This window comes from Parasteatoda tepidariorum, chromosome 7 (genome assembly GCF_982258835.1).
Source record: "Parasteatoda tepidariorum strain Cologne lab strain chromosome 7, Ptep-v5.0, whole genome shotgun sequence".
NCBI lineage: Eukaryota > Metazoa > Arthropoda > Arachnida > Araneae > Theridiidae > Parasteatoda > Parasteatoda tepidariorum.
In genome coordinates this window covers 99,670,400-99,697,321 of record NC_141761.1, presented here as the reverse complement: position 1 = coordinate 99,697,321, position 26,922 = coordinate 99,670,400, and the positions used below count along the sequence as shown (strand labels likewise).

General features: G+C 27.8%; 2 protein-coding genes across 2 annotated transcripts; both read left to right on the top strand.

Annotated features, from left to right (window-relative positions):
- The first annotated feature begins 1,653 nt into the window (after positions 1 to 1,653).
- Positions 1,654 to 2,079, top strand: LOC107457344 (INO80 complex subunit C). The gene has a single exon (XM_016075486.1). It carries the CDS (start codon positions 1,654 to 1,656, stop codon positions 2,077 to 2,079), a length of 426 nt encoding a protein of 141 aa, XP_015930972.1.
- On the top strand, positions 2,058 to 26,922 carry MetRS-m (Methionyl-tRNA synthetase, mitochondrial). The gene is made up of 13 exons (XM_021145547.4): positions 2,058 to 2,107; positions 3,611 to 3,702; positions 11,440 to 11,555; positions 13,168 to 13,239; positions 14,310 to 14,396; positions 14,502 to 14,627; positions 16,756 to 16,861; positions 17,820 to 17,950; positions 18,169 to 18,278; positions 19,749 to 19,848; positions 21,187 to 21,298; positions 22,748 to 22,939; positions 26,410 to 26,922. The coding sequence occupies exons 2-13, from the start codon at positions 3,621 to 3,623 to the stop codon at positions 26,808 to 26,810; spliced, it is 1,635 nt and encodes a 544-aa protein (XP_021001206.3). The 5' UTR covers positions 2,058 to 2,107; positions 3,611 to 3,620; the 3' UTR covers positions 26,811 to 26,922.

Genomic DNA, 26,922 nt, shown 5'->3' with positions numbered 1-26,922 from the left:
GAATAAAAGAAGGACACACTTGAATTAACTGAACAAACCTACCTCCTGTGGAATGGGACAGAATTAAAGGATGCAATTTATGCTTGTATTTTAAAATTATAAAATATGCCCTCTTTTTTTAAAAAAAAAAATAATAAAAAAATTTCTTTTAGTTAAAAGTATTCAAGTCTCACTAAAATTAATTAAATTTCGGAAGCATTTCTTTGCTAAATTTGCTTAATTTTTTTTAAATAGCATCAATTTCTTTTCTGACATAAAGTGGATTTTAAGAATTTTTTTTTAAATTTTTATGCGACCGAATTTATTTAAAGCTGAATTCAGATGAAAAAATAGCTGAAATGCCAATATGCATACAAATTCACACACGGTTTTAAAAAAATCTTTGCAGAAAGAAACAAAAACGAACATCAGACTGAAAACGTCATATGGCAGACAGTATTAAATTTTAATTTTTTTTTTCTTTTTGCAATACTGGATATTATTGAAACCGGTTTCACATAAATGAATAAAGAAAATATTTTCCGAAAATTCCGCAGATTTATAGCATCACCATCTGAAACATCACTATTTACAAAATATCAAAAGAAAAATGCTGTAAATCTACATTATTTTAAAGTTGCAACAAGTTGTTGTTTGAACATCTTTTTTTCTACATTATATAATTCCAAAACTTGATAATTCTTTAACGACGAACTTGAACCAATTGTTACAAATAAACATGCGTCTGTTTATATGGTTACATATGACCAATATTATGTGATTTTTAATTGTGTTTTGCACCATGGGATTACCCAGACCGTCGCCAATAGCCCATTGTGCAGCTCTAGTGCGACGTAAATTAACAACAATAACAACAACAGCACCATGGGATTAATTTGAAACTGGCTTTATATGAAAAAGTGAAATAATTTTACTAAAATTTAATTTTCCTTTCCTTTTATGTTATGAATTTAATTTGAACTATTATTTATGAGTATCACATTGGTGGAAACTATTTACCTTCGAAAAACTCGCCAATCGTATTCTTGTTCGCCGACGAAAAAATCGCAACCTGTGGAAATGGCCCTTTTCAAGACCATTGTTTTGATAAAAAAAAATCGCGAAACTTCACTTGCTAAAAAAACCATACACGAATTCGGAGCTGCGAACGAGAATCTGATTGGCAAATTTTTCGGGGGTACATTTAATTCATTAATCAGATTTTCAAATGCATGCCCAATGCTTCAATTTTTTTCCTGCATTTGCATGCATCAATTTTTTCATACAGTGTGAATGGCCCTGAAGGTACAGTTACGCCTAGAAACTGGTGGAGAATTCTCACTGGGTGAAATTCACATGTGCGATCACATGCATGTGCTTTTTCTGCTTGCTTGAGCTTGCATCTAACCATGAATGCTAAAGCATCTAACTCTTAAGCACTCACAAGTGTGTTTTGGATGATCGGATACATTGTGCGAAAAATTCGCGCACCAATTTCTCGTTCGCATCTATGAATTCGCAACTGTGCTTTCGGCAGAAAGTGAAAATCGTTCCTTAAAAAATTGAGCTGTTGAAGATTTCATTTTCCGTATTAACTGTAACTTCGACAACTTAATACCGAGCATGAAAAAATGTAAACAAAAACTTTTTTCATGATAAATAATTTTATTACAAATGGGAAAGAAGAAACGTTCTAGTGATAGTTCTTTGAACAGCGAAGTTATAAGTTCTTCCTCTAAAGACGTGTCTTCTAGCCGTTCTGAATTAGATAACATTCCTGAAAATATCCACATTTTTAAAAATCCTAAGTTTGTTCTTGCCAAAGCTGCCGGAAAGAAAAATCGTGTCTGGAAATCCTTGCGCCAGATAGCTTCTGCAGAAAAAGCTCTTTCTCGAGCTGTTACTTATTCAAGCATTGATTCACCCGTTTCTCTAAAACCACCTAAAAAGTACTCTGATATTAGTGGATTCGAAGCTAAATACACTGATCCACAAACTAAAATGCGATTTTCTAATGCTGCAGAATTTCAAATTATTCGGTCACTTCAGCCAGAAACTGTAAATAACTACCTATCTCTTCGTAAAGCAAACTTAATGTGATTTAGACGTGTTTAGTTTTCGTATCTAGGTAACTGATTTCTAACCTAATTAACTTTTGACTTTGTAGGCATCTACTTTGTGATACAATTTGTAATTTAAAATTGTTGGCTCAAGTAATTATAATATTACTTATTTCAAATTATGTAAAATATGGGTTTTTCTCAAGTAACATCTAAATATTCTTCTGAAAAGATAAAATTTAGGTGAAACTAAATTAGGATGAGATACAGACTTATTCTTCAAATGTTTTCCTTTACTTCAATAAGTGGTGCGAAAACCTGAAATTTATAGGGAGACTAGGGATATTAACATATCGTGATCTGCCACGCAACTACAATTGCCAAAATGATTTTAAATGGGGAAGTTTTTTTAAAAAAAAACTTGTAGAAGTTTGCCCAGGGGTGATACGGATCACGATACGAAAATCTCACTGAGTGACTTATTTAATTTATATGTTTCATATTAAATGTATTTGAATATGGCAAAATATTCCTTATTTTTTGTCTTAGGTGGTCTATTTTGTCAAGATGAGTAACATTTTTGGGAATATTTCTGTATTGTGATCTGTCATGCCAACTAATATTGCCAACTAGATTTTGAACTTGCAAATTTAAAAAAGAAAAAAAGGCATGTAGATGTTTGCCCCGGGGTGGCTGCAATTTTTATCTTTCTAATTTGTCCATTTATCTGATGTGTTTTTTAGTTTCTCGCGGGCCGCTGCCCGGAAGTTGCCAAGACTTGGCGATCACTATATGGAAATCTCCCCCAAATTATTGTGCAAGATTTAAAAACTTATTTACAAAAAAAAATTTACATTGTAATGGTATGAAAAAACTTTTTATCAATTATTTCCTTACACAGTGGAGACTAAGTATTCAGTTATGTTATTTGTCTATATTTTTACTGAATTCCATTTTTTTTAGCAGTGCTTCAGTATTGTTTTGTGTAGTCATGCCATAATATCTCAGAATATGCTAAAAATTTGTATCTTTGTAAATTTAGTATTTATTTAATTAAGTCTGATGTTACTCATGCAGATTATAGAAATATATTTAATTTTCTCTATTCCCAAACTTAACTTCTATAAGTTGCAATCAACTTCTTAAACGATAGCTAAATTTTTAATTATCATTTTTTAAATTTTCTCTGTGAGACAAATAGAATTTTTTTTAAATATTTACTTTTTTGCCCTGTTAAGGCCAGAATGGAAAGATTTCCATTATCATTAATACCACAAAATAATCACCAAATTTTGGTAAAAATATACAGTGGTAGGCGAGAAACTAAAAAACAGGAAAAAAAAGACTTAATAGAAGGAGACCAACTCATAGCCATCCTCTTGCAAACCACTGCATTTTTTTTTTTTTTTTAAATATTTTTGCTAGTTATAAAATCCTGTATCATTTTACACCTTTGCACACAGTTAGTAAACACTTTGGGTTTTATTTTATAATTTATTTGTCTCTAGATTTACTACTTTAAACCCATTTTAAGATTATTCTTTAATTGTACTTTTATATTTCATTTTTAGATTCTTTGAAATGTCTATTTCTCAGTTAACTAGAGTCTTAACAAGATCACATCATTATTTTGTTTCTACTCCAATATTTTATGTAAATGGTGGTAAATATGTTTTTGTTTTACCTAAATATTTGAACTATATGTACTATGCTTTTTCGTTTTAATACTCTTAAACTGAACTAAGACTTAGAATTTGTGTGTACATATATTATCTTCACTGTGTGAAATCTGGCATTCTGTAGAGTGACTAAATGTTAAATTATTATACTATTTTAATATTTCACTATGGATGATTGACTGATTGTAAACAATAAACTTCTTAAAACCAAAACAAAATTTAGAAAACTTTCGGTGCATCCCTCGGTTTATGTTATGCTTACAAGGTAATGTGTGAAGATGCTTAATATTCTAGGAAAGTTTATTGCATTTTTTGTTTAAATTTACATGTCATTTTACCATTCATAAGAGTTTTCTTTCATTTATAAATTCTAAGAGGTCGTGAGCTTAAAACTAGGGATGTAATGAATATTCGACTACTAATCGGTATTCGACCCTTTTGCCAAATATTCGGTCTAGCCAAATACTGAAGCTATTCGGCCGTATAATGAAGTTTGGCTGAATATGAATATTATTAGATATTTGGCTGAATAACTTCATAATAATAAAGAAAGATATTTTTTTAAATGTGCTTTTAAATATATTTAATCATGAATATTTCAGAGTTACATTTCACTGCATTAATTATTAGAAAATCTAACATTTACCCAATTTAAGTTGTATAATACATAAGTGTATTTAATAATGTTACATAAATAAAAACGTTTTCTTGCTGCAAATTTATCATTATATGTATTTAAACAAGCATTGGAATCTTTTACATTAAAATACAAATATATATAGTTTGTTAAATAGAAGTGTGAATACTATCTGAATCGGCTGTTAAAATTTATTTGTGATTCCCTTAATAATATCTAGAAGTGAAGATTATTTATATTTTAATATAAATTACTTAACATCCTGAATTAAAGAAAATTAATCTGTTAAATGATTTTAAAAAATTGACATGTAAGTTTTTAGTTTTCTGGGTTTTAATAATTTTTCTGGCAAAAAAAAAAATTAAACAATACATTTAACAGTAGTAATGAGTTCTTACTTTAAATAAAATATATAAATTACAAGTATAATTAGTTAAAATATGCTATTATTAATTATTTAGATTTGTGAAAGCCTTATTGTTGGCATCAAGATATTTAAAATATTACAAAAAATGCATCAAGTTGTTGAAATTTTTTTAAAATAAAGAAAGTTTAAAAAAGCAAATTTGTTAAAATTTATTTCATTTTTAATTTAAAATTTGAAAATTATTTAATTACAAAATTAAAATTTCAAAAGTGAAATTTTTTTAAAAGTTTTTAATTTTCTGGGTTTTATAAATTTTTCTGACAAAAAAGAAAGTTAAGAATACATTTAACAGTAGTAATGAGTTCTTATTTTAAATAAAATAGCGTATAAATTACAAGTATAACTATAACTAAAATATGCTATTATTAACTATTTAGATTTATAAAAGCCATATTGCCTTGTTATTGGCATCAAGATATTTAAATTATTACAAAAAATAAATCAAGTATTTAAAATTTTTTTAAATATACAAAGATTAAAAAAGCAATTTTGTTAATATTTATTTCATTTTTAACTTAAAATTTGAAAATTACTTTAATTACAAAATTACAATCAAAAGAGAAATTTTTAAAAAGTAAGTATTCGGCCACCGAATATTCGGCTATTCGACCCCATCACTATTCGTTACATCACTACTTAAAACCAGGGTTGGGTTTTTGACGTCAAAAAGTGGTTTTTGACCTGACAAGGTTATAATACTGGTTTAAACCGTCAAAAACCTGTCAAAAATGTCAAAAACTGAAGTTTGCCAAGAAAATATATAAACTTCAAAACTACCAACAGTTGCCATGCATTATATTAAAATTTAATTATACTATAGGTAATCAGCAGATTTTAAAATATTTTTTAATTAAAATTAAGGTAAAATAACAGATTTAAAATCTCAGAAATTTATATTCAAATGCATGTGCAGAAAAATTTTGCACAAAAATTGTTTAAATATTTATATTTAAAATTTTTTTTTTTCTTTTTGATACTTAAGAAAATTAAAAGTTTATTACTATGCATTTTTGACATATAAGGAACATATAACTAATATTTATAAGGAACTTACAAGTTATGTTGTATAAATACAAACTTGATACAAGATACAAGTGTATAAAAAAATTTTTTTAATGTTATACCGAGTATCTTTATTATCCAATATGTTAATTTGAATTTAAAAGTAGTTATATTTATGAATAATGATAAATATAATTCATATTTTTTTATTATATTTATTTATAATTATTACACTTATCATTTTAAAACAATTTTTATCTCTAAATTTTTTTTTCTCCACTTGTATTAAGAATACAAATAATGCATATCTTGAAAGTAAGAAGTAATTATTCAACAGCTGAATATTTAGATATTCAACAAAACTATATCGTATTCAGCAAAATGAAATTCACAAGTATTTGGATAAACTAAATTTTCAGCATAGTAAATGAATAGGCTGAATATACTGTAAATCGACACTAACTACTCTGTGTATTTAACAGTATTATTCTTTAAAAATGTCTAATTTTTAGTATAATCTATACTATACACTAAATTTGGTTAAAAATAAATTTCTTAATAATATCACTGCAGATTTTCAATAACACATGAAAATGAATACATAATATTACAAAAGATATGAGTTTTCAAAAGTACAAGATTTTGGTTACTATTCAAAATATAAGTGTTTCTTCAAAATTTTAAATTTATTTTTTCTAGAACATATTTAGAAACACTATCCTTTAAAAAATATATAAATTTTATGTATTAATTAAATTTCACATATGAATATAGGTTTTTGACAGTGAGGTTTTTGACGTGACGGTTTAAACCATGGTTTAAACTGTCAAAAACTGTCACATGTCAAAAACCTGCCAACCCTGCTTAAAACAAATTTAACAAAATAATATCACAGCATAAATATACATATCTTGTCATGTTTTGAGTGTTATCCCTTCTATTTGGCTATATTTGTGTAAAATAGCACTGTTTGTTATTTTTTTATGTAGCATCATAGCAAGCTTGCATAGTCTTCTGAATTAATTTGTTTGTTTCAGTAAAAGTTAGATTGAAAGGACATGTTATATTGGAAACACTGCAAGTGTTATAATCTTGGGTGGTGCATTTTTTCAAGCCTAGGCTAAAAATTAGTTTGAAGTAATAACCCGGAAGTCTAATGAAATATTTTTACCTCTAGCGCTATCTTTGCTTAGCTTTATACAGTTAGCCATCCATTGTTTAAACACTCTCTAAAACTATTGATGAATGACTAAATGGCAAATTATTGTCAATTGTGACTTATAATTGTGGAGCATAAGTTGGTTTTGGAACAATAATCATAATGCTGACTTAACTCAACTCTAGAATCTCATTTTGTATTATTACTTAAATTAACTATGTTTTAAAGGTCTTTTTATGACAACTTAGTTTTACCTTCAGTTGTGTTTCAAATTTCTGTCAATTCAATAATATGAGAAATTTGAGCTTATCTAGTTCCTTAATCATCTGTTTTGATTTGCGTTTTTTTAATGACTCCTCTGTTGATTAAATAGAATTTAACATCTATTCAACATAGTAGTTTAAGTATTTGTTAATTTCTGTATGTAGTGATCCATAGCTCATTCCAGGCAGAAAAAAGGGCAGGGTGCAAAAGTTTAAAAAAGGGCAATATTATTCTAAAAAGGCAATAATTTCCTTCTATATGCTTTACACGTTCTATTAAAAAATCATTGTCAATTAGTAAAAGAATTATTTTTTTTTACTTTATTAAAAGTTGCAAAGCAATCATATTAATTACTAATTTTTATTAATAAATTAACATATATATTGAGTTAATTAGCTTAGTAATTTATTTAAAATGCATGCATATACTATTAATAAAATAATAAATGTACGAGGTGTGATCAAAAAGTATCCGACTTTTGTTCATAAAATAAACGTTTATTATAATAAAATTATTTAATACAAATCCCCTTCAAAGTAGTCCCCTTGGGCTGCCACACACTTCTCCCATCGCTTCTGCCACTGTTGAAAGCATCGCTGGAAGTCCTCCTTCGGTATGGCTCTCAGATGGTCTGTCGCATTCTGCATAATGTCTTCTCTGGTCTGAAATCAGGCCCCTTTTAGTGGCATTTTCAACTTTGGGAAAAGCCAAAAATCGCAGGGAGCCATGTCAGGAGAGTAGGGAGGTTGACGAACCACTGGTGTGCTGTGTTTTGTCAAGAAGTTCTGAATTAAATGGGAGAATGTGCGGGAGCGTTATCATGATGGAGCTTCCAACTGCCTGTTGCCCACAGATCCGGGCGCTTGCACCTCACTGCGTCACGAAGGCGACGCAGAACCTCTTGGTAGTACTCCTTGGTGATTGTAGTACCGTGTGGTGCGTACTCGTGATGTACTAAGCCACTGGAGTCAAAAAAGGCAGTTAGCATGACCTTGACATTGCTGCGAACTTGCCTTGCTGTTTTGGGCCTCGGGGATGAAGAATGCTTCCACTGTGTTGACTGGCGCTTGGTTTCTGGGTCATATCCATAAACCCATGACTCGTCACCTGTAATCACTGTGTTCATAAAGTCGGGATCACCGTTCACAGTTTCCAGCATGTCTTGTGCGATCTCCAGACGAATGTTTTTTTGCTCAAATGTTAGCAGCTTTGGTACAAACTTTGCTGAGACTCTCCTGAGGCCCAAGTCGTCAGTCAAAATTGATTGAATGGAACCAAAACTAATACTCACCTCGTCTACAAGCTCTCTGATCGTGATTCGGCGGTTCTGCATCACCAGGTTCCTCACTTGATCAATGATGGCATCATTTTTTGATGTTGAGGGCCTCCCTGAGCGTGGTTCACTTTCAACTGATAAGCGGTTCAACTGATTCTTTGAAGCGGTTGTACCACTCCTTTATCTGTGTGGTGCCCATCGCTTCATTTCCAAACACTTATTTAATCTTGCGAATTGTTTCCACTTGCAAATCACCAAGATTAAAACAAAATTTTATGCAATAACGCTGTTCGGCTTTTTCTGACATTTTAAAAAAAATAAAATCCGACGACACTCACTTGCACCTGTTCAATCATGAATGGCCTGACGCCAACTGACTTGTATTGGAGCTGTAGAAAAAAATGAGCATGCGCACTAGGCATGCTCACAACCACACATCGAGCCCCGCCCCCATAGCTGCGTTTGTTTGACCAATAAAAATTAAGGTCGGATACTTTTTGATCATACCTCGTATGTCTTTAAGTGTCTGTAGTTATGATTTAATTATTAAACTGATTAATAACAATTATGATTTAATGATAGTGGAAGTAGCTAACTTTCAAAGTAAAGTGCAACAAGGGGGTGTGATGGCTATTTTCCCTTTCCCATATAAATCTATGTATTGACAGCAATGACAAACTAAATAAAAAAGTGTTAAAAACAGGGTTGGGTTTTTGACGTCAAAAAGTGGTTTTTGACATGACAAGGGTATAATACTGGTTTAAACCGTCAAAAACCCGTCGAAAATGTCAAAAACTAAAGTTTGCCAAAAAAATATATAAACTTCAAAACTACCAACAGTTGCCATGCATTTTATTGAAATTTAATTATACTATAGGTAATCAGCAGGTTTTAAAATATTTTTTAATTAAAATTAAGGTAAAATAACAGATTTAAAATCTCAGAAATTTATATTCAAATGCATGTGCAGAAAAATTTTGCACAAAATTTTTTTAAATATTTATATTTTGAAAAAAAAAAATTTTTTTTGATACTTAAGAAAATTAAAAGTTTATTACTATGCATTTTTGACATATAAGGAACATATAACTAATATTTATATGGAACTTACAAGTTATGTTGTATAAATACAAACTTGATACAAGTGTATGAAAAAAATTTTTAATGTTATACTGAATATCTTTATTATCCAGTATATTAATTTGAATTTAAAAGTAGTTATATTTGGGAATAATGATAAATATAATTCATATTGTTTATTATATTTATTTATAATTATTACTCTTATCATTTTAAAACAATTTTTACCTCTTAATTTTTTTCCCCCACTTGTATTAAGAATACAAATAATGCATATCTTGAAAGCAAGAAGTAATTATTCAACAGCTGAATATTTAGATATTCAACAAAACTATGTATATAGTATTCAGCAAAATGAAATTCACAAGTATTTGGATAAACTAAATTTTCAGCATAGTAAATGAATAGGCTGAATATACTGTAAATCGACACTAACTACTCTGTGTATTTAACAGAAAGCACTTAAATTTGTATTGTCTTATGTTAAAAAGATTATTAAGAAGATTTAAAAGAATATTAAAAAGATTTTTCTTTAAAAGATGTCTGATGTACAAAACTGCTAATGTTTATCTTTAAAAATGTCTAATTTTTAGTATAATCTATACTATACACTAAATTTGGTTATAAATAAATTTCTTAATAATATCACTGCAGATTTTCAATAACACATGAAAATGAATACATAATATTACAAAAGATGTGAGCTTTCAAAAGTACAAGATTTTGGTTACTATTCAAAATATAAGTGTTTCTTCAAAATTTTAAATTTATTTTTTCTAGAACATATTTAGAAACACTATCCTTTATAAAAAATATATAAATTTTATGTATTAATTAAATTTCACATATGAATATAGGTTTTTGACATTTTTCACAGTGAGGTTTTTGACGTGACAGTTTAAACCATGGTTTAAACTGTCAAAAACTGTCACATGTCAAAAACCTGCCAACCCTGGTTAAAAATATCAAAAGTTTAAGAAATCCATTGTAGAGTTTGGAGAAAAAATAAAGAATGGTTGAGGAAAGAAAGGGCAAAAAGGGTATGGAGTCTATTACATCAGGGCACTAATTTACTTCTGGGACAACAGGGTGGATTCTTTTAACTAAAAGGGCAGCAGGGTGCTGCGCTATCTTTACCCTGCCTAGAATGAGCTCTGGTGATCTGTTTCCTTTTTTTTCAACTCTTAGTCATATTTTACATTTCAACCAAATTTTCTTTTTTTTATCAGATTCTATTCTAACACATTCTATTTCTTAAGCATTTGTTTTGAATCAATTAGTTACTCAAGATAAAGAGTCCTCTGTTAACAGTAATTACATTCAGTAAATAGTATTGTACTTAAACATTGTTTTATGGAGTAGAATGTTCTTTATTACCTGGAAGTTATATTTTATTCAATTCGAGCAATTTAGAGTTTTTTATCGGCACTTTTTGTACTTCAGAATACACAAAATTTGGGGTCACATACAAAATGATGTATAGGACAAAATAAACAAATTATTCTAAGAATATTGATGACACATACTAAAGTAGACAGTCATACTATATCAGAATATGTATGCGTTAGTCTCTGTAATATTTTAATATTCTTGTAAATTGCTTTGGAAGTTCTGAAATGTGTGTAGAGGGTATGGCACAGTAATAACATTTTAACTATATTTCATTTAATTAAAACTGTATTTCAAATACAAAATTTATCCGGTGCATATTTTTTTCCTTTTAATCCTTGTGAGTATTTTAAGCTAAACGTGTATAATAAAACAATAAATATTACAATAAATGTGTATAATAAAAACAATAAATATTTCAGTGAGAAGTATTGCTTAAGGAAACTTATTTACTCTTTTAAAATCAATATTTGTTATATTTTTACAGCTCCACATATTGGACATATGCAATCGTGTTTATACGCTGATGCTCTCGCAAGATGTCACCGGTTACTGGGAGGTGATGTCTTATTTTCCACAGGTACTGATGAGCATGGATTAAAGGTAAATAATTCTTATTCTTCTGTTGGTCTAAATACTTCTTTTTATTTTTATCAGTGTTTCTACGCATAACTATGATTTTACTCATATCTGTTGTGGCATTTTATCCTTTTGTTTAAAAATTTATGTGTGTTGCAATGATTTTTTTTTTTTTTAACTGTTCATTACCCAGTTCTTTTTAATAATTCCTATTCTATTTGTATGTTAGTACTTCATTAATTGTTCAGCATTCTGCCAAGGAAAACTGAATAATTACTATTTTTGTATCATAATTTGTCAATCATAAAATTTCTTAACTGCTTAATTTATTGTATAATTTTTCTATAGTAAATATACTTTCTGGAATTATTTCTGAAAATAAACCAAATGTTTTTTTTCTTCCATTGTTTAATAATACTCTTTTATTGTTTAATAATACAGGTTTTAATTAAATTTTATCTTATTCTCCCGTATCTAATATCAGATCAGATTTACTACTGCAAGTATCCATAGCAACAATTTTACCTTGGCCCCAGTTGAGCTCAAAATTTACTCAATATGGGTCCTCTATGAGCATGAACCAACGAACCAATATAACATGTCTAGATTTTTAATATTGGACCTATATCAGGCCAATATCGGGTGAATCTTACAACTCTATATTGGACCGATGTTGCTTTTAAAGTGGCTGTAAAATATCAAGTGAATCAGACGATTCTCTATAGGTCCAATATTGGAAATTAACTGCCATTTAAATCTATACTGAGCCCAAGACATTTTGCTGCTAAAGATGTACGCCAGATGCAATATGTTGATTGGATAACTATTTCATTCCAAATTTTTAATTTATAACATTAAAAAATCATCAGAGTTCCTGTAAGATTTGATTTTTTGAATAACTTGGAAAATTTATTTTTGATTTATTGTAAAGTATGATTGAACAACATATATCATTCAGTATTTTCTGTACTTGAATTAATGTTACCAAAATAGTTTGTGAAATATCTAATAAGTTTCATATGCAACTCTACCATCAATACAGCTGGTAATAAGTTGTTTTTTTTCACTTATAAACGGTTTTTGAATTTTTAATAAAATGTGAGGTGACCAGTCCTCAAAACTTGAGAATTGCCCCGGAAATTCAATAGTTGTTCTCCTTTGAATTTTAATAGATTACTTTTAAAATTTTTGAGGTTAAAAAATGTCTTTAAATTTTATTACTTCCTTGAATTTCTTTGAAAACTTCTTGTTTTTTTTCTAGCAATAAATATCAAAAATAAAAGAATCTTAAATGTGCTTGTTTTTTAATCAAATGTAGAATACCAAAACTGCTGAGTAATGAAATCAAGATGGTTCAGCACCTGAAATTAACTATCAATTTTAAAAATCTATATATCTTAGAGTTGTAGATATAAAATAATATTTTTCATAAATATATGGGTGTCCTCAAATTGTAAAATTTTTTAGGATGCTCCGCTGATTTGTTCTTAAATCATGGTTTAGTAACCTGGTTCCCTTAAAGTGTGCATTCTAATTTATTCACGGGTCAGCTTTTGGAAATATATAGTAACAATAATGATGTTTTTATGTGTAATATATTAAACGCATATATCTTTCACTTTTTTTTTTTATGTAGGTACAACAAGCAGCTGAAACTCTTAAAGTACCTGTTTCAGAACATTGCATGCAAATGTCTTCCAAGTTTGTGGTGATTATTTTTTGTGTTCTCTTCAGAAATTATTATATTTTTGGAAAATAGTCCTGGTGTAAAATATTCATTGCTCCACCTCATTAAACCCAACCCCTCACTAATAACCTCTCTGATAATTTTCATTGTTCGGAATTTTTTTCAAAATTTTTTTTTTCTGTACTAAAAAAAATTAGCGAACAAAACTATAGTTGAAGAAAATAGCAAACTTTTGTTTATATTGTTAATGCATACCTGCCAACTTTTACGCATTTGGCGTAAAATTTCATTTTTATATTTAAAGTGGTAGTAAATATATACTATTTTTTCTTTTATAAACTAAATTTTTAAATGATTTTCATCACCACTATTCGTAAAAAAATTAAGCTTATATATTAATATGTGTTACTTTCATGATAGGCAGCTTAAGCTTTTTAAAATACAACGTATTTTTTTGTTTAAAATTGAAATTTTTATTCCATTTTAATACCACTGGGAAAAATCATAATGGAAGGGATTAAAAGTTGGCAGATATGTTAATATATAATTTATTTTTCATAAAATACTTTAAACAAAATTACTTTTTGCTAAAATTTAATAATTTGTTTATTTACTTGTCAAATGCCAGTTACATTAGCCGTTAGGCCATTAAACTTCTTGCTTTGCCAATAGCGTTGAAATATACAAGAAAAATCTGTCAGTGCTTCACATTCATTCAAATGTTCTGCCGTCATCACAAATGTTCTGCCACTATCACATATAACACACAAAGGTGAATTGGCTAGTCCAATGCGAAATAAATGATTCTGTAGACAGTATGCCCTGTTAATAGTCTAAAAGATGCAACCGCAACTGATCGCGGGTGGTCAGGAATAAAAGCTGAGTTTGTTAAAAGAACACTCCGAGGCTTACCATAGCAAGCCCGAGTGGCAAAATTTCTAAAAGTCTTTTGATATATGAGTGATGTCAGCAGTTAATCTAATTTGTGAATCGAATAATTTGTTTATCAAAATAATTTATAAAAGCTATTTGGTTATGAATTATTTATGTTGTATACATATTTGTTTTAAGAAGAAATATTCTTTCTGCAGGAAGTATTTAAAGCTGGTGATGTATCATATACGCAATTTATTCGAACCACTGATGATAAACATAAATGTATGGTTCAAAAATTCTGGGTAAGTTTAAAATATTTCTTGCGATCAATCAATTATTTGGCTTTTATTCTAAGATCTTTTCTCAAATTTTATATGAAATCTTAGTTTTGTTTATTTATTTTTCAGAAAATGCTGGATGCCAACGGTTGCATCAGAAAAGATAAATATGAGGGTTGGTACAGTGTAATTGATGAAGCTTTCATTCCATCATCTCAAGTTAAAGAAATCAAAGAAGGGTCAGAATTCAAAATGGTATTCCTTGTTAGCTTAAAGTACATTTAAAACTGTTTTCTTGTTCTATAAGTACTGTTTGAAGGTTCTTTTGTCAAAAGCCACATTAATTTGACAATAAAAAGTATTTATGATTTTTCTATTAAAAAAATAATTCTGTTTGACTCATAGAAATGTGCAGAAATTAAGTTTTTTTTTAAATATACTAATTTTAATTTCTGTTTAAAAATCTGGCCAAATTAGTAATATTTGTCAATTTAAAAATTCAGCCGATTCTTTTCAGCAAAATAATAAGTGTAGTTTAAAATTAGAATTTTATTTCAAGTTAAAAAGTCAAACTGTGGCTTTACAAGAACTCAAACTGAAGTAAGTTCTCAAACTGTGGCTTTATTTTTCTTGATGATGGTTCATTCATAAAACACATATATGTGTAATACTTGTGTATATGTGTAATGCTTGCATTTTGCTTTTTATTTCATCTGCAGTCCCCTGCTAAACATTTATTAGTGTTTGTTTACGACATATATGTCATTCATATTAATTGCATTTGCATCCACTTTTATTTTGATTTAGTGTATAAGCTTATTATATTTAAAGATTAAGGATATTATTAGTATAACTTACATATTCATTATTCTTTTAAACTTTTCAGCTTTAAAAAATGAATACTTAATATTTAATCTGTCTATTTTTACCTACAAATTTCGTTTATTGCATTCTTTATGCATTTTTTTGTTGCTAATGCATTTCGTCCAAAAGCTTTGTAAAAATCAAAAGCAAATTTAGCATTCATTATTCTTTTAAACATTTCAGGTTTTAAAAAACTGCTTTATTTATAATAAAGCTTTTTAGTAAACAAATTTTGTTTGCTTATAATTGATTTTTTTTAATTTTTTTTTTAAAGATTTAGTATGTTTTTATCAGTGTAAAGATCATGTTGTATAATACAATCACTTATGTTTTTATTGCAAAATCTTCACAATTACTGTAGGTGATAATTTTCCTTATTATTACTAAAAAAATATTCTTAATCAAGTTTTAAATTGAATAAAAAAAAAACTTTCGACTTAAATGGTCCCTGTTTAGATTATTCCTATCTGTATTTATGTTATAATTTCTTCTCTTAACTGTCCATTGTTTATTGCAATAGAACTGTTATACATTTACAACTGAATATACATTTATTTCACACATTTTTTTACCTAATTTGAAATATTTTAAAAATATCTGAAAAAAAGCTATGATATTTTTATTACTGTATTGAAAGTCAGAAGCATAAGTAAAAATCTATTATTTTAGCCTTAGTCTCATTTTTTTCTGTGTTTTAGTACTTGTTTTTTAAAATGGATAGTTTGTGGTTTCAATTTTTTTATTTGTTTATGTTTGTTATTTATACACCATTTTATGTTTTACTATGTCTATAATTAAAGATTAAAGAAATTTTGTGAAAATGAATCAGTATATATTTTGAAAATGTCTGAAAATATTTGCAAACAGTGAAAATAGCTTCTTCAATTTTCTTCTGTTTTTTTTTTTTTTTTTTTTTCTTAATGATAAGCGCACTATTTTCAATAATGATAATGTAGTTCCCATTTCACATTAAAAAAAAGTTTTTTAATAAAATATTAACGATAACAAAATATAAATATTCATTTATGTATTGTGTGTAAAATTCCTGAAACTTTATTATTAATTCATGAATCTTATTAATAATTAATCATTCTTATTATTAAGTAATCAAAAATTACAAATAGAATAAAAAATTCTTTATAAGTATCTAGTAATGTGCATTGTTATTTAATTTTTAAAAATATTATATCAAAATTGAAATTATAAAGCTTTTAAACATGAGAAGCATTGATTTTTCAGAATACTTTTTAAAATTTTAGAATTCATATTCCAATTATAGCATCCATTATTAAATTTCAGACTATATATTTCATTATATGTTTGTTAGTACTGAATTGTATTAACATAATGGAAAATAATGTCATAATGTTAAATAATTAATTTACTAACTTTACATTTGTTTTTCCTTCTTGTGGCTAATATTGATTATTACTAATGTTTTAAATATGCATCTTTTTATAATTAGTAATTTTAAATTACATCATTAATCATAATTATATTGTAATCCATTTAAATCCAGGTATCAAGTGAAACAGGATCACCAGTAGAGAAAATGTCAGAAGAAAATTATGTATTTTGCCTTTCTAAATATCAAAATGACATTTTATATTGGCTTTCCAGAGATGGTATGTATTTTATGCTTAATCAAATACAAGTGTACTGTAATCACCACCCTCTATACTTAATTTTAGAATCCTTTTAAAAATATATATGGGTATTAAGGGGGAAGAAAGCAAAACATTATAAAACTCTTTCAAATCACTTGTAAGAAAGGCAGGAAAACCCCTAAAACCAGTTTGAATACCTAATGAAATTAGGAAATCTTACTCGCGGTCCCTTTCAACTTCTAGTATTTCTGTATGTTAAACAGGCTTTGATGTTTTCAGTTGAGCTTTTCCTTAGTTATGATTTGTTGGATTGTAACTTTTTGACAGGTATTTAAAACGGTATATTAAGGGCAGCCATTATAGAACACATTTAAAATGTAATTATAGAGTGTTCAGTGTTTGTTATTTTATAAATTACACTGGAGAACAAAGTTTTTGTTGCATTTATACAAATACTTGGTCTTTCATAATTCGCATGTGGAGATTTCAAATCTGAAATTAGTTTTGCTCTTTAATCTAATGATTTTGTATGACAATGTTTTTCAAAATATACAAGTTTGATAATTTTATATCTAACAGGAAGTTGCAATAAACGTCTGGGGTAATTTGGGCACATCATTGTGATTAAAAATGCATAAAAACCCACACCCGATAACGTGTGTATTTTAGGGTTCTTCCCTATTATGACATGTTTAGAAGCACATGAACAGAAACAGTTATTAATAAGGAAGCACCCCTAGGAGCATCCAGTGGCATTAAGCTTATATATATCTACATAACAGGACTAAAAATGTTGTTTAAAAAACTGTAGCTTTCAAAGAAAACCGATTGCAGATTTAAAATAAGCAATACAAAAGCATCTGAGATCTGTTAAAAAATCTCATACTGCAAACTACAAAAAGAAATTTGATCTCCTGTGTTATTTTCCTTCTTTATAAATTTTTACCCGAAATAATTGCTTGCTTTTTATTTTCAGTGATAAAGCCTTCTATATTTCAAGATGATGTAAAAAGATTTGTTGCAGAAGGCCTGATTGATTTGTCTGTCTCCAGACCTTGCTCTCGTCTGTTTTGGGGCATACCAGTTCCTGATGATGAAACACAAATCGTAATTTAATATTCTTTTATTCAAATTACATTTGGTTTTTATTTTAGACTATTATAGAACATTTAATTAAATTGTACATGGCATCACTAACTCTATTGATCTCTATTTTTTTCTCATAAATGTACTCAGATATGCAATGATTCTAAATAAATCATTATTCTTGTTATATTAGTTATTACTGTTTCCAAATTATTTATTTATTAATTATTTTAATTTAGATTTATGTTTGGCTTGATGCGTTAGTTAATTATTTAACTGTGAGTTCAAATGATTCCACTAGTTCATTCTGGCCACCTGATTGCCATGTTATTGGAAAAGATATACTAAAGTAAGAATCAACTAATTAGTTTCCTTTGTAATTTAAGTTTTCTTTTGTGTTTCTTTATATATAAGTTTTTATTATATTTCCAATTAAATATTTATTTGTTTTATTCTTTTAAAAAAAATTCCTATTCTTGCTAAAATATCAAATAAAACAAGTATAGAAAATCTTTTCTGACATGCTTCAAAAATTTATTTATTAAATTTTTCTACATTAACTTTAGCTAGTAATAAATTTTACCTTTTAAGCAAAGCTAATATTAAACATTTTTACAGTTAAATGTATCTGTCACTGAACTAGTGAAGCATGCTTTGAATTGTAAAAATAAATTTGTTATACATGAAGGGATTAAAAATATTTGTTGGTTTCCGCTCTTTTGTGTAAGCAAATGATTGAGTGCATTGAAGTTTTAATAAATGTTTTATGAATTTGTTACTGTAACTTTTTAATTGAAATGAAAATTGTTGCTTTTATTTAAATTGGAAACCTAATCGAAGTTTTATGATACCTAAGTTTTTGAAAGGGAGTCATTGAATATTATTTTACATTTAGTTTTAATCTATTCTGTCGTTAGTTTATTTTTTGTTTGAGAAATATTTAAAATATCATTAAAATATATTTTCAAGTAGAGAATTATGAACTAAAGTGAAAGCTATGAGCTCGATTGTTCTAATTGTTAAAATTTCAAAAATTTTAATAACTTACATGCTCAATTGCTTAAAGGTACACTTTATTAACTAATGCTCTTTTTAAAAAAAGGAAAACTTTAATTAAGCTATTTTTTGGGGAGAAACACTGTTTTAGATGTTGAATCGTCACACTAGAAAGAAGTGTGTTCAACTCCAACATACTAAATTTTAGGGAGAATAATTTTGGATGGTAATCCCGTGGAATGAGGATCCAGTCATTGTATATATATTTATAAATTTACTTTATGTGTATGTGTGATACTCGTCCATTATTTATGATCATATCAATCAAATACTACATTTATATTTTGTAAAAAAAACATACTCAAAGTCTTCAAATGGTTGGGTTTATTTATTTCTGATTTTTTAAAAAAATAATTTGTTGTTAGTTCAATCATTTCATGGTCATTTTCAAATTCAATTTCTGAGGTTTTTAATTTTAAAAAAAAAATTTTAATAGATTGTTGCTACTGTTTACCTTTTATTCTTTAAAAAAAATTTTTTTTTAAAGTATATGGGACTTGCCCCAGACATAGCTTCAATTTTAGCTCTTTAAATTTGTCCCTTTATGCAAGGTTTTAAAACCTCAAATGCCACTGCCTGGTTGTCGTCAAAAAGTTTGGCCCAGTATTTGTTAACATTTTTTATCTGGTATCCTATTTACCATAATCTCTAAATAATTTAGCTTTTAAAACATTTTATTTCATGTTTTATTTAAATATTTGAACTTTAATTTATTCTTGATTCATATATCTTTCTATATTAATTAATTCTTATTGACATTTAGATTTCATGCAATATATTGGCCTGCTTTTCTTATTGCTGCTGGTTTTGAACCTCCGAAGCACATTTTTTGTCATTCTCATTGGACTGTAGATCATGAAAAGGTTAATAATTTTTGATCATTTGTCAATTATCTAAATCATATATTGATTAAGCATAAAATAACTATTCAAACAGAGAAATATATGCATGAAAATGTAATATTTAAATATTTTATGATTTCCTCATTTTTTATGGTGCAAGATTCAATTTGCAGTATGGTTGAAGATTTATCTATAACAAAGGCTTCCAAACTCTTATCAATCACCAGGCACTGCACAAGATAATTTTTTTATGTAAGATATGAAATGCATTTTTATCTGTGGTTAATTAATAAAAAATCATATTTACCTGTCCATTTATATTAGAAGGTTTTTATAGCAATTTTGTTAAAGTGGCTTATACTTAAGAATGTTTGCAATTAAAATGAAATAATCTATTAAATATTGTTATTTAAGAGTTACATTTTTATGTGAACATGGAAAAAAGTAATGTGATTAACATAAACTAAATCAGGTGAACTGGCTATGTGTCATTAATATTTCCAGTAAATTTCATTCAAAACTAATTCGGGCTATTTCATAAGCTAACTCCAGAGAATTAGAAGTTTGTTACTAAGTAAATTTTAATTCTTTTTTTTTTTTTTTTAATGCATGTTGTTTAGTTTAACCAAAGAAGATTTCTTCCCATATATATTAGAAAAAAAATTGGTATGACTAGTGATAAACATAACACTAAAATTTTTACATATTGTATTAAACTACATTTTCAGCTAAATTAAGAGAAACCTAATATCCATAAAATATGAAGATGACCTTAGATTAAAATATTTTTTTAAATAGCGATGATTTCATTTAAAATCATTGCATATTAAAAAATCATTAAAATTGTTTGTTTTAAGAACTTTTTTTTAAGGATAAAGGCAAAGATGGTATGATAATATTATTGACAGGTAATATAAGCGAAGTTATTAGCGGAGCGGAATTATTTTCCAACAAAAAATTATTAATAAAGTTAATATTTAAAAATGTGCCGACCAGCCTGTATAAGGGTCAGGGAACGGGCCTCGTGTCAGAAAGGTTCTGGGTTTCAATCCCAGGCAATGCACAGATGTTCTTTCCTTCTCTGTACTATCTGTCCATTATCCTACTATGGGAGCAATGTTGGCCCACCTAATATGATGCCCCTGAAAGAGTGGCCAACAAATCTGCCCTTCAGATGCCTGCATGACGAAAGGACATTCTCCAGGTGGGCATTGGAAAAAAAATGTTTAAAAATGATTTCTTCTCCTTATTGTAACTTTCCATCTAAAAGCCCTAATGCCTCCTGGAAGTCTTTAGCACCCACAAGGCAGTTGGGCTTAATTTCAGAGAATGTGGTATAAGAATTCTATTATTTTGCAGATGTCTAAAAGTAAAGGAAATGTTATTGATCCTTTAACGCTGATGAAAAAATATAGTCCTGATGGATTTCGGTATTTCATGCTAAGAGCATCAGTTCCTCACTCTGACACAAGTAATAAACTGTTTTATTTGAAATTTTATTTATTCTATATTTTTTTTTTATTCTATACAGGATAAGAAATTCTTTAGAAACAAACTATTAAATATTTAAAAAAAGAATAGTGCCTATAATTAAACTTGAGTTAGGTGTTAAAAAAAACTGAATGTAAAGGCAGGTATTAAATGTATTAAAAGGAGAACAGTAAAAGTAATTATTGCTCATATTTTGTATGAAAAGGACAACAATAAAAGTAATTATTGTTCATATATTTTGTATGCAAAAGACTACAGTAAAAGTAATTATTACTCATAATTTGAATAAATGGCACTTGTTACTTAAAGTTTTTTTTCTTCTTTTTTTTTTCTTTTCACATACAGCAGTTATCTTCATGCTCACAATTCCATTCTAATAAAATTTCTATAATCTTCTTATAAAAATTAACTTTATTCATGTTTTTTTGTATGTTTTCTGTCCAGTTCAAAATAAAATAAATATTTTCAGATTTTGTTCCAAGAAATATTTTCAGTGTGATTTTTGTTTTCAAAATCATTTTAGACTTTTTATATGGATTTTTTTGTGTATTTATTGTAAAATTATTATAAAAAGTTTTTTTTTTTTTTTTTTTTTTTTTAAAAAATTTATTGTTGGAATGTGGATACAGCTGCTTGTAAAACAATTTTGTAAGAATTCTTGCTAATTGTTTAATTATATGCTATTTGTATTTTTTTCTGTACTGCATTCTAACTGCTTTTTTTAAATGATAATTATTTATTTCTATTGAAATAGATTTCTAAAATTAAAAACAATAGTTTGTTTGAGAATTCCAGAATTCTTGGTCTTCTAAAGTCTGCACAAATGCTATTTTTAGTTGATAAATATTAAATAATGCTAGTTTATTTCTAAATGTCCTTTAAGCATTTTTAATTTTTCTTTTCTTAAAATACTGTGGTTTATGCAGTTTGATAAGTATTTGCTTAAATTCCCATAGAGAAAAGAAAATATGTAATTCTATCTGTGTTATAGATTAATTAAAAAATATTAAATGGATTGCAATTTAATCACCAAAAAAACTAAACTGTTTCCCAATTGAGAATTTTGCTGCTATTCATTTTAGAATATTATTTGATGCTAAATAATTATAATAATCAGTTGCCTGCAGAAGTTTATTGCTGATGCCCAGAGCATATTATTCAATTAAATGCCCCTGAAATGAGTAATTTGTAGAGGTAGCCAAAAAAAAAAAAATTTAAGCCAGATACTTATTAAACTTTGTGTTTTAAAGTGGTGAAAAATTATCAGCCATCTCAAACAATGCTCAAATATCAGTAGCATTATAAATTAATAAGTTCCCTGTAAATTTAATTTTAAAAAGTAGTTTAAAATCAAGTGTAATTGAAAATACTGTGATAAGGCTTTCTACTATATTTTTCTGTATTCATTAGATTTTGAATGTTATTCTAGATTATAGTGAGGTGAAGCTACACAGAATGGTAAACGCGGAGCTAGCTGATAATTTGGGGAATTTGCTCAGCCGATGTTGTGCCACTGCCATTAATCCTGATCAACAATTTACACACTTTTATCATGACACTCTTAAGAGTTTGTCAGAACCAGATGTGCATGCCCTTATTAAAAAAGCTTCTGAACTACCAGGTTTGTGCAAAACGTTTGTTTATCATTTCTAATTATTTTTTATGAATCTTAGAACTTTTGAATAATTAATACCATTGTTTTATTTGCCTTTCCACGTATGTTAAGCAATTTTACTTTTATTATTTATTTTCTATTGTATATCGTAGGATATTTTGTGTGCAATTTATTTCGAACAAAGTAGTTAAAATTATTTTGCTTTATCATAGCTGACAATGCATCTTACATGAACAAAGCATGGGAAAAAAGTTTGAAAGCAGTTTTCTTGAATGCTGTTCATGTGACTTGCAATGCACATCTTTTAAATCTTCTAGGAGAAATATGGCAAAATCAATTTGAAAAAGTGAATTCTTTTATTGTGCATTTAAAGCGTGCATTCACAGCATGTACTTCACGTAAGAGTCGATTTTGAGCCTTTTTAGTTGAAAAGGGCAAAAACGCCACTCTACTACCGGTTCCCGTACAAACCAGATGGAATAGCTGGTTTAAGGCAGCTTTGTTTCACATAAATTACTTAGCTGAATATGCAGAGTTCTTTGATACAGAGCAACAAAATAGCAGTAGTTCTTTGATCAGCACGATTTCAGAAGAATGTTGTAACGCAGAATTGAGTGAAGATTTAAGAGAGATTGAAAAATATGCATCTTTAATTTTGAATCTATTAAATTTATATGAAAAACAAAGAATAAGTTTGCATGTTATTTTAAATGAAATGTCTGATCTTGCTGAAGATTTAAAAAGCAAATCTATAACCTGCCAGCACTTGAAATCTAAAAAAGCTTTAAAATCATGCCAGGAAAAAATTCAGGCATACTTTTTTGAAGGCAATATTACAACATACAGATTTCGTCAACCAGCATCAAGCTTTTTTAAAGCATGCAGAGCTTTTGATCCTAGTCAATTCAAATACTTAGATGTTTTCCAAGAAGATGATAGTTCTTTTATTTTTAACTCTATCCCCATGTTTGAGAATGAAGAAGAGTTGAAGAACGAATTTAATGCTTACAAAGCGACAGTTAATGAACTACACGTTGAAAGTAGACAATTAATTCAGTTTTGGAAATCAAAGATGGAACGCCATCCAAAACTGTCTAAAGTGGCAATTTGATGTTTGTCAGTACCAACTAATAGTGTGGATGCCGAACGATCTTTTTCAAAATACAAAAATGTATTGAGTCATGAAAGGCGAAACATTAGCAAGAATAACCTAACCATGTATAATATTTTGTATCAAAATCCTGTACATTTAAGTAACGGCATTAATATTGCCTAAAAATAAAATTTTGTAACTTTTTTATGTTTTTTATTATTTTTAAATTGATTTTCGGTGTAAATATCAGTGCATATCTTATCCGCGAAAATTTCGCGAATTTTTAAAACTTTTGCGCGAATCACCCGCGAATTTATGTCTTTTTATCCCGCGACAAACTTGCAACCCTAATCATAACTGATGACTTTTAAAATCCCTAAAATTCGCTATTTTTAAAATATTTAGAACATTGTGCGATAATTATCATGAAATTTATACTGTTTTGTAAAATCTACTGTATTTTTTCCCTATCTGTGTTGGCAGCTATGCTGTGTAATGATTTTAAAAAAATTATTCGTGGGAAAAAATGTATGAAGTATACTCTAATTAAAATAGTTTCAAATGCAAGCATTCAATAGAAAATTATTTAATTCATTTTTACTTAAATCAAAATCCTAAAGTTTGAACTCATAGTTTTTTTTAATACTAAGAAGTTAAGAAATAAAAGTATGTTATTTACTTCACCTACTGGTAAATATTACTATAATAACTATAAATTATTTTTGAAACATGGTAAATTTGAAAAAATGCCCTTCTTATTTTTATTATTATTAACATTTGCAATTCACTACAATGCATTTATTAAGTATTGTGTTATTTTTTGACATAGCTTTAATAATTATTGTAGCACATTATAGTCCTAAATCTCTAAATGTTAAAGTATTTGAACTTAAACTTTTGTTTTAATGACTAACCTCTAAACTCAGTGGTGCGACAAGCACTACTGTACCCATTTCAGTTTTCTTGACCTTGGGCTTTGGGGTGCAGGAGCAGATGTTCCGGTTAGGTGGTCAGCTAAACACGAAACCCCCAGTGTTTAGTTCCCAAGCATGCTTGGTTCTCATTTATCAACCCATTAAAGGGATGAAAGGCTGAGTCATCCTTGCCCGGCCCAAGGATCGAACCCAGGACCTGTGGCACGAAGCGCGACACGCTACCACTCAGCCCCTGTGTGTCGTTTTAATAACAGAAAGTTTAAAACCTGCACTTGCTCTTGATCACTTTTTTAATCTTGTATTAATATTTGTTTGGATTAATTTGCCTTACATACTTTTATTTAATTATTTTTTTTATTTGCAGTTGAATTTAAAAAATAATTATGAATGTACCAGCCATCTATGTTACTTTCATTCAAATGAGATCTAAGTAGACGCTAAATTTCTACAGCTTCATGTTATTTATGTTAGCTCCGAATATTGTTTTCTTTGTTTGTGGCCAGCTTTTTTTAAATAGAAAAATCCTGACATGAAATGATTAAAGCTGATGATTAAAAATTTATTTTCAAAGACTGGTTCATAATTTAATATTGCAAACTCTGCTAGATTTGGCCAGTTTCTTCTAGTATAACTCACATTAATTACTCCCTGTCGTTTATACCGCAGCTTCAATCCAATTTGAATTAATAAAAAAACTTAGTTATTCCATACTTTACACAGTTCCTTATAATTAAAAAAGTTTCGGAAAAAAATTCGGATTAATGTTCTGGAGTTTGCCGCTTTCTCCTCATTTAATTAAGAAATCAAAGTTATTTTATAATTTAGGAGATTCTGTATGTTTAAAAAGTTCCTGAAAAAAAAAACCTACTAAAAAATTTTCAATTAATGCTCTACTAGATTTTACCACTTTCTTCTAATTTAATGAAAAAACAATTCTGGTTTTTGTATATTTTAAAATTATTTTCTAATGAAAAGATAATTGAAAAAAATTTATCGAAAAAATAGTAGCTTAAGTAATAATAGTAGCTTAATAGTAGCTTCCTTGAACATTTAAATAAGTACTACAGCTAAATAATGTTTGAAGTAAGCCGCATTTTATTATAGAAAATTTTCTATTTTTAATTTGTTATCGATTAGAGCTCTTTATTTTTAAATTAAATAATATATAAAAACTATCAAAAATAAATAAATAAAACATCTATTACTATTCAAAAATATTGCTGTTAATTTAAATCTATTGTTATTAGTGTGTGCATTTTTTGTATTTAAATAAATATAAAAAATCCTCAAAATTAAGACATTTTAAATATTTTAGATATTTTGAAACATTTGGAATGAAATTTTATTATGAATGACTATTAAATCTACTCAATGTTTTCCTTTTCACGTTGTTAGCTGATAAATTAATATATTTTCTTGCTGTTCAATTATACATAATTTTTTTCCAGGTCAAGTCCAGAAGCATTTCTTGGGTGGATACTTTTATAAAGGCTTGGATTGCATCATTGAGTGCCTGAGAGACACAAATGCATTTATGCAGTTTAACAAACCTTGGGAACTAGCTAAGCAAAATGATGATGCAAGCAAGAAGAGACTATCAACTATTTTGCATGTTGTCTTAGAAACATTACGTATTTGTGGTATTTTACTTCAGCCCATTATACCAACGCTATCATCTAAACTTTTAGATAAACTACAAATCTCTAATAGCGAAAGAACTTGGAAGAATATTTGTTGTTTTCCATCATATTATAATGTTCCGAATTCTTTCGAGGGAAGACCACTTGGACATATCCAGCTCCCTCTATATGGTCGAAAAATTGCATCATACAAAACTTCTGGAACATGACCTTGTTGTCATATAGGTTATCAAAATTTTTTGTAGTTTTTATTATTTTGGTTAAATCAAAGTGAGAAATTGATATTTCTGCTAACCTTAAAAATAAATTCCTAGTTCTTGA

Excerpts from the sequence above, each read along its gene's own strand:
- LOC107457344 (XM_016075486.1), top strand. The coding sequence starts at position 1,654 with ATGGGAAAGAAGAAACGTTCTAGTGATAGTTCTTTGAACAGCGAAGTT.
- MetRS-m (XM_021145547.4), top strand. The coding sequence starts at position 3,621 with ATGTCTATTTCTCAGTTAACTAGAGTCTTAACAAGATCACATCATTAT. Across the intron at positions 13,240-14,309 it reads AAATGTCTTCCAAGTTTGTG|GAAGTATTTAAAGCTGGTGA; the intron begins GTGATTATTTTT and ends TTCTTTCTGCAG. Across the intron at positions 16,862-17,819 it reads ATATTGGCTTTCCAGAGATG|TGATAAAGCCTTCTATATTT; the intron begins GTATGTATTTTA and ends TTTTATTTTCAG.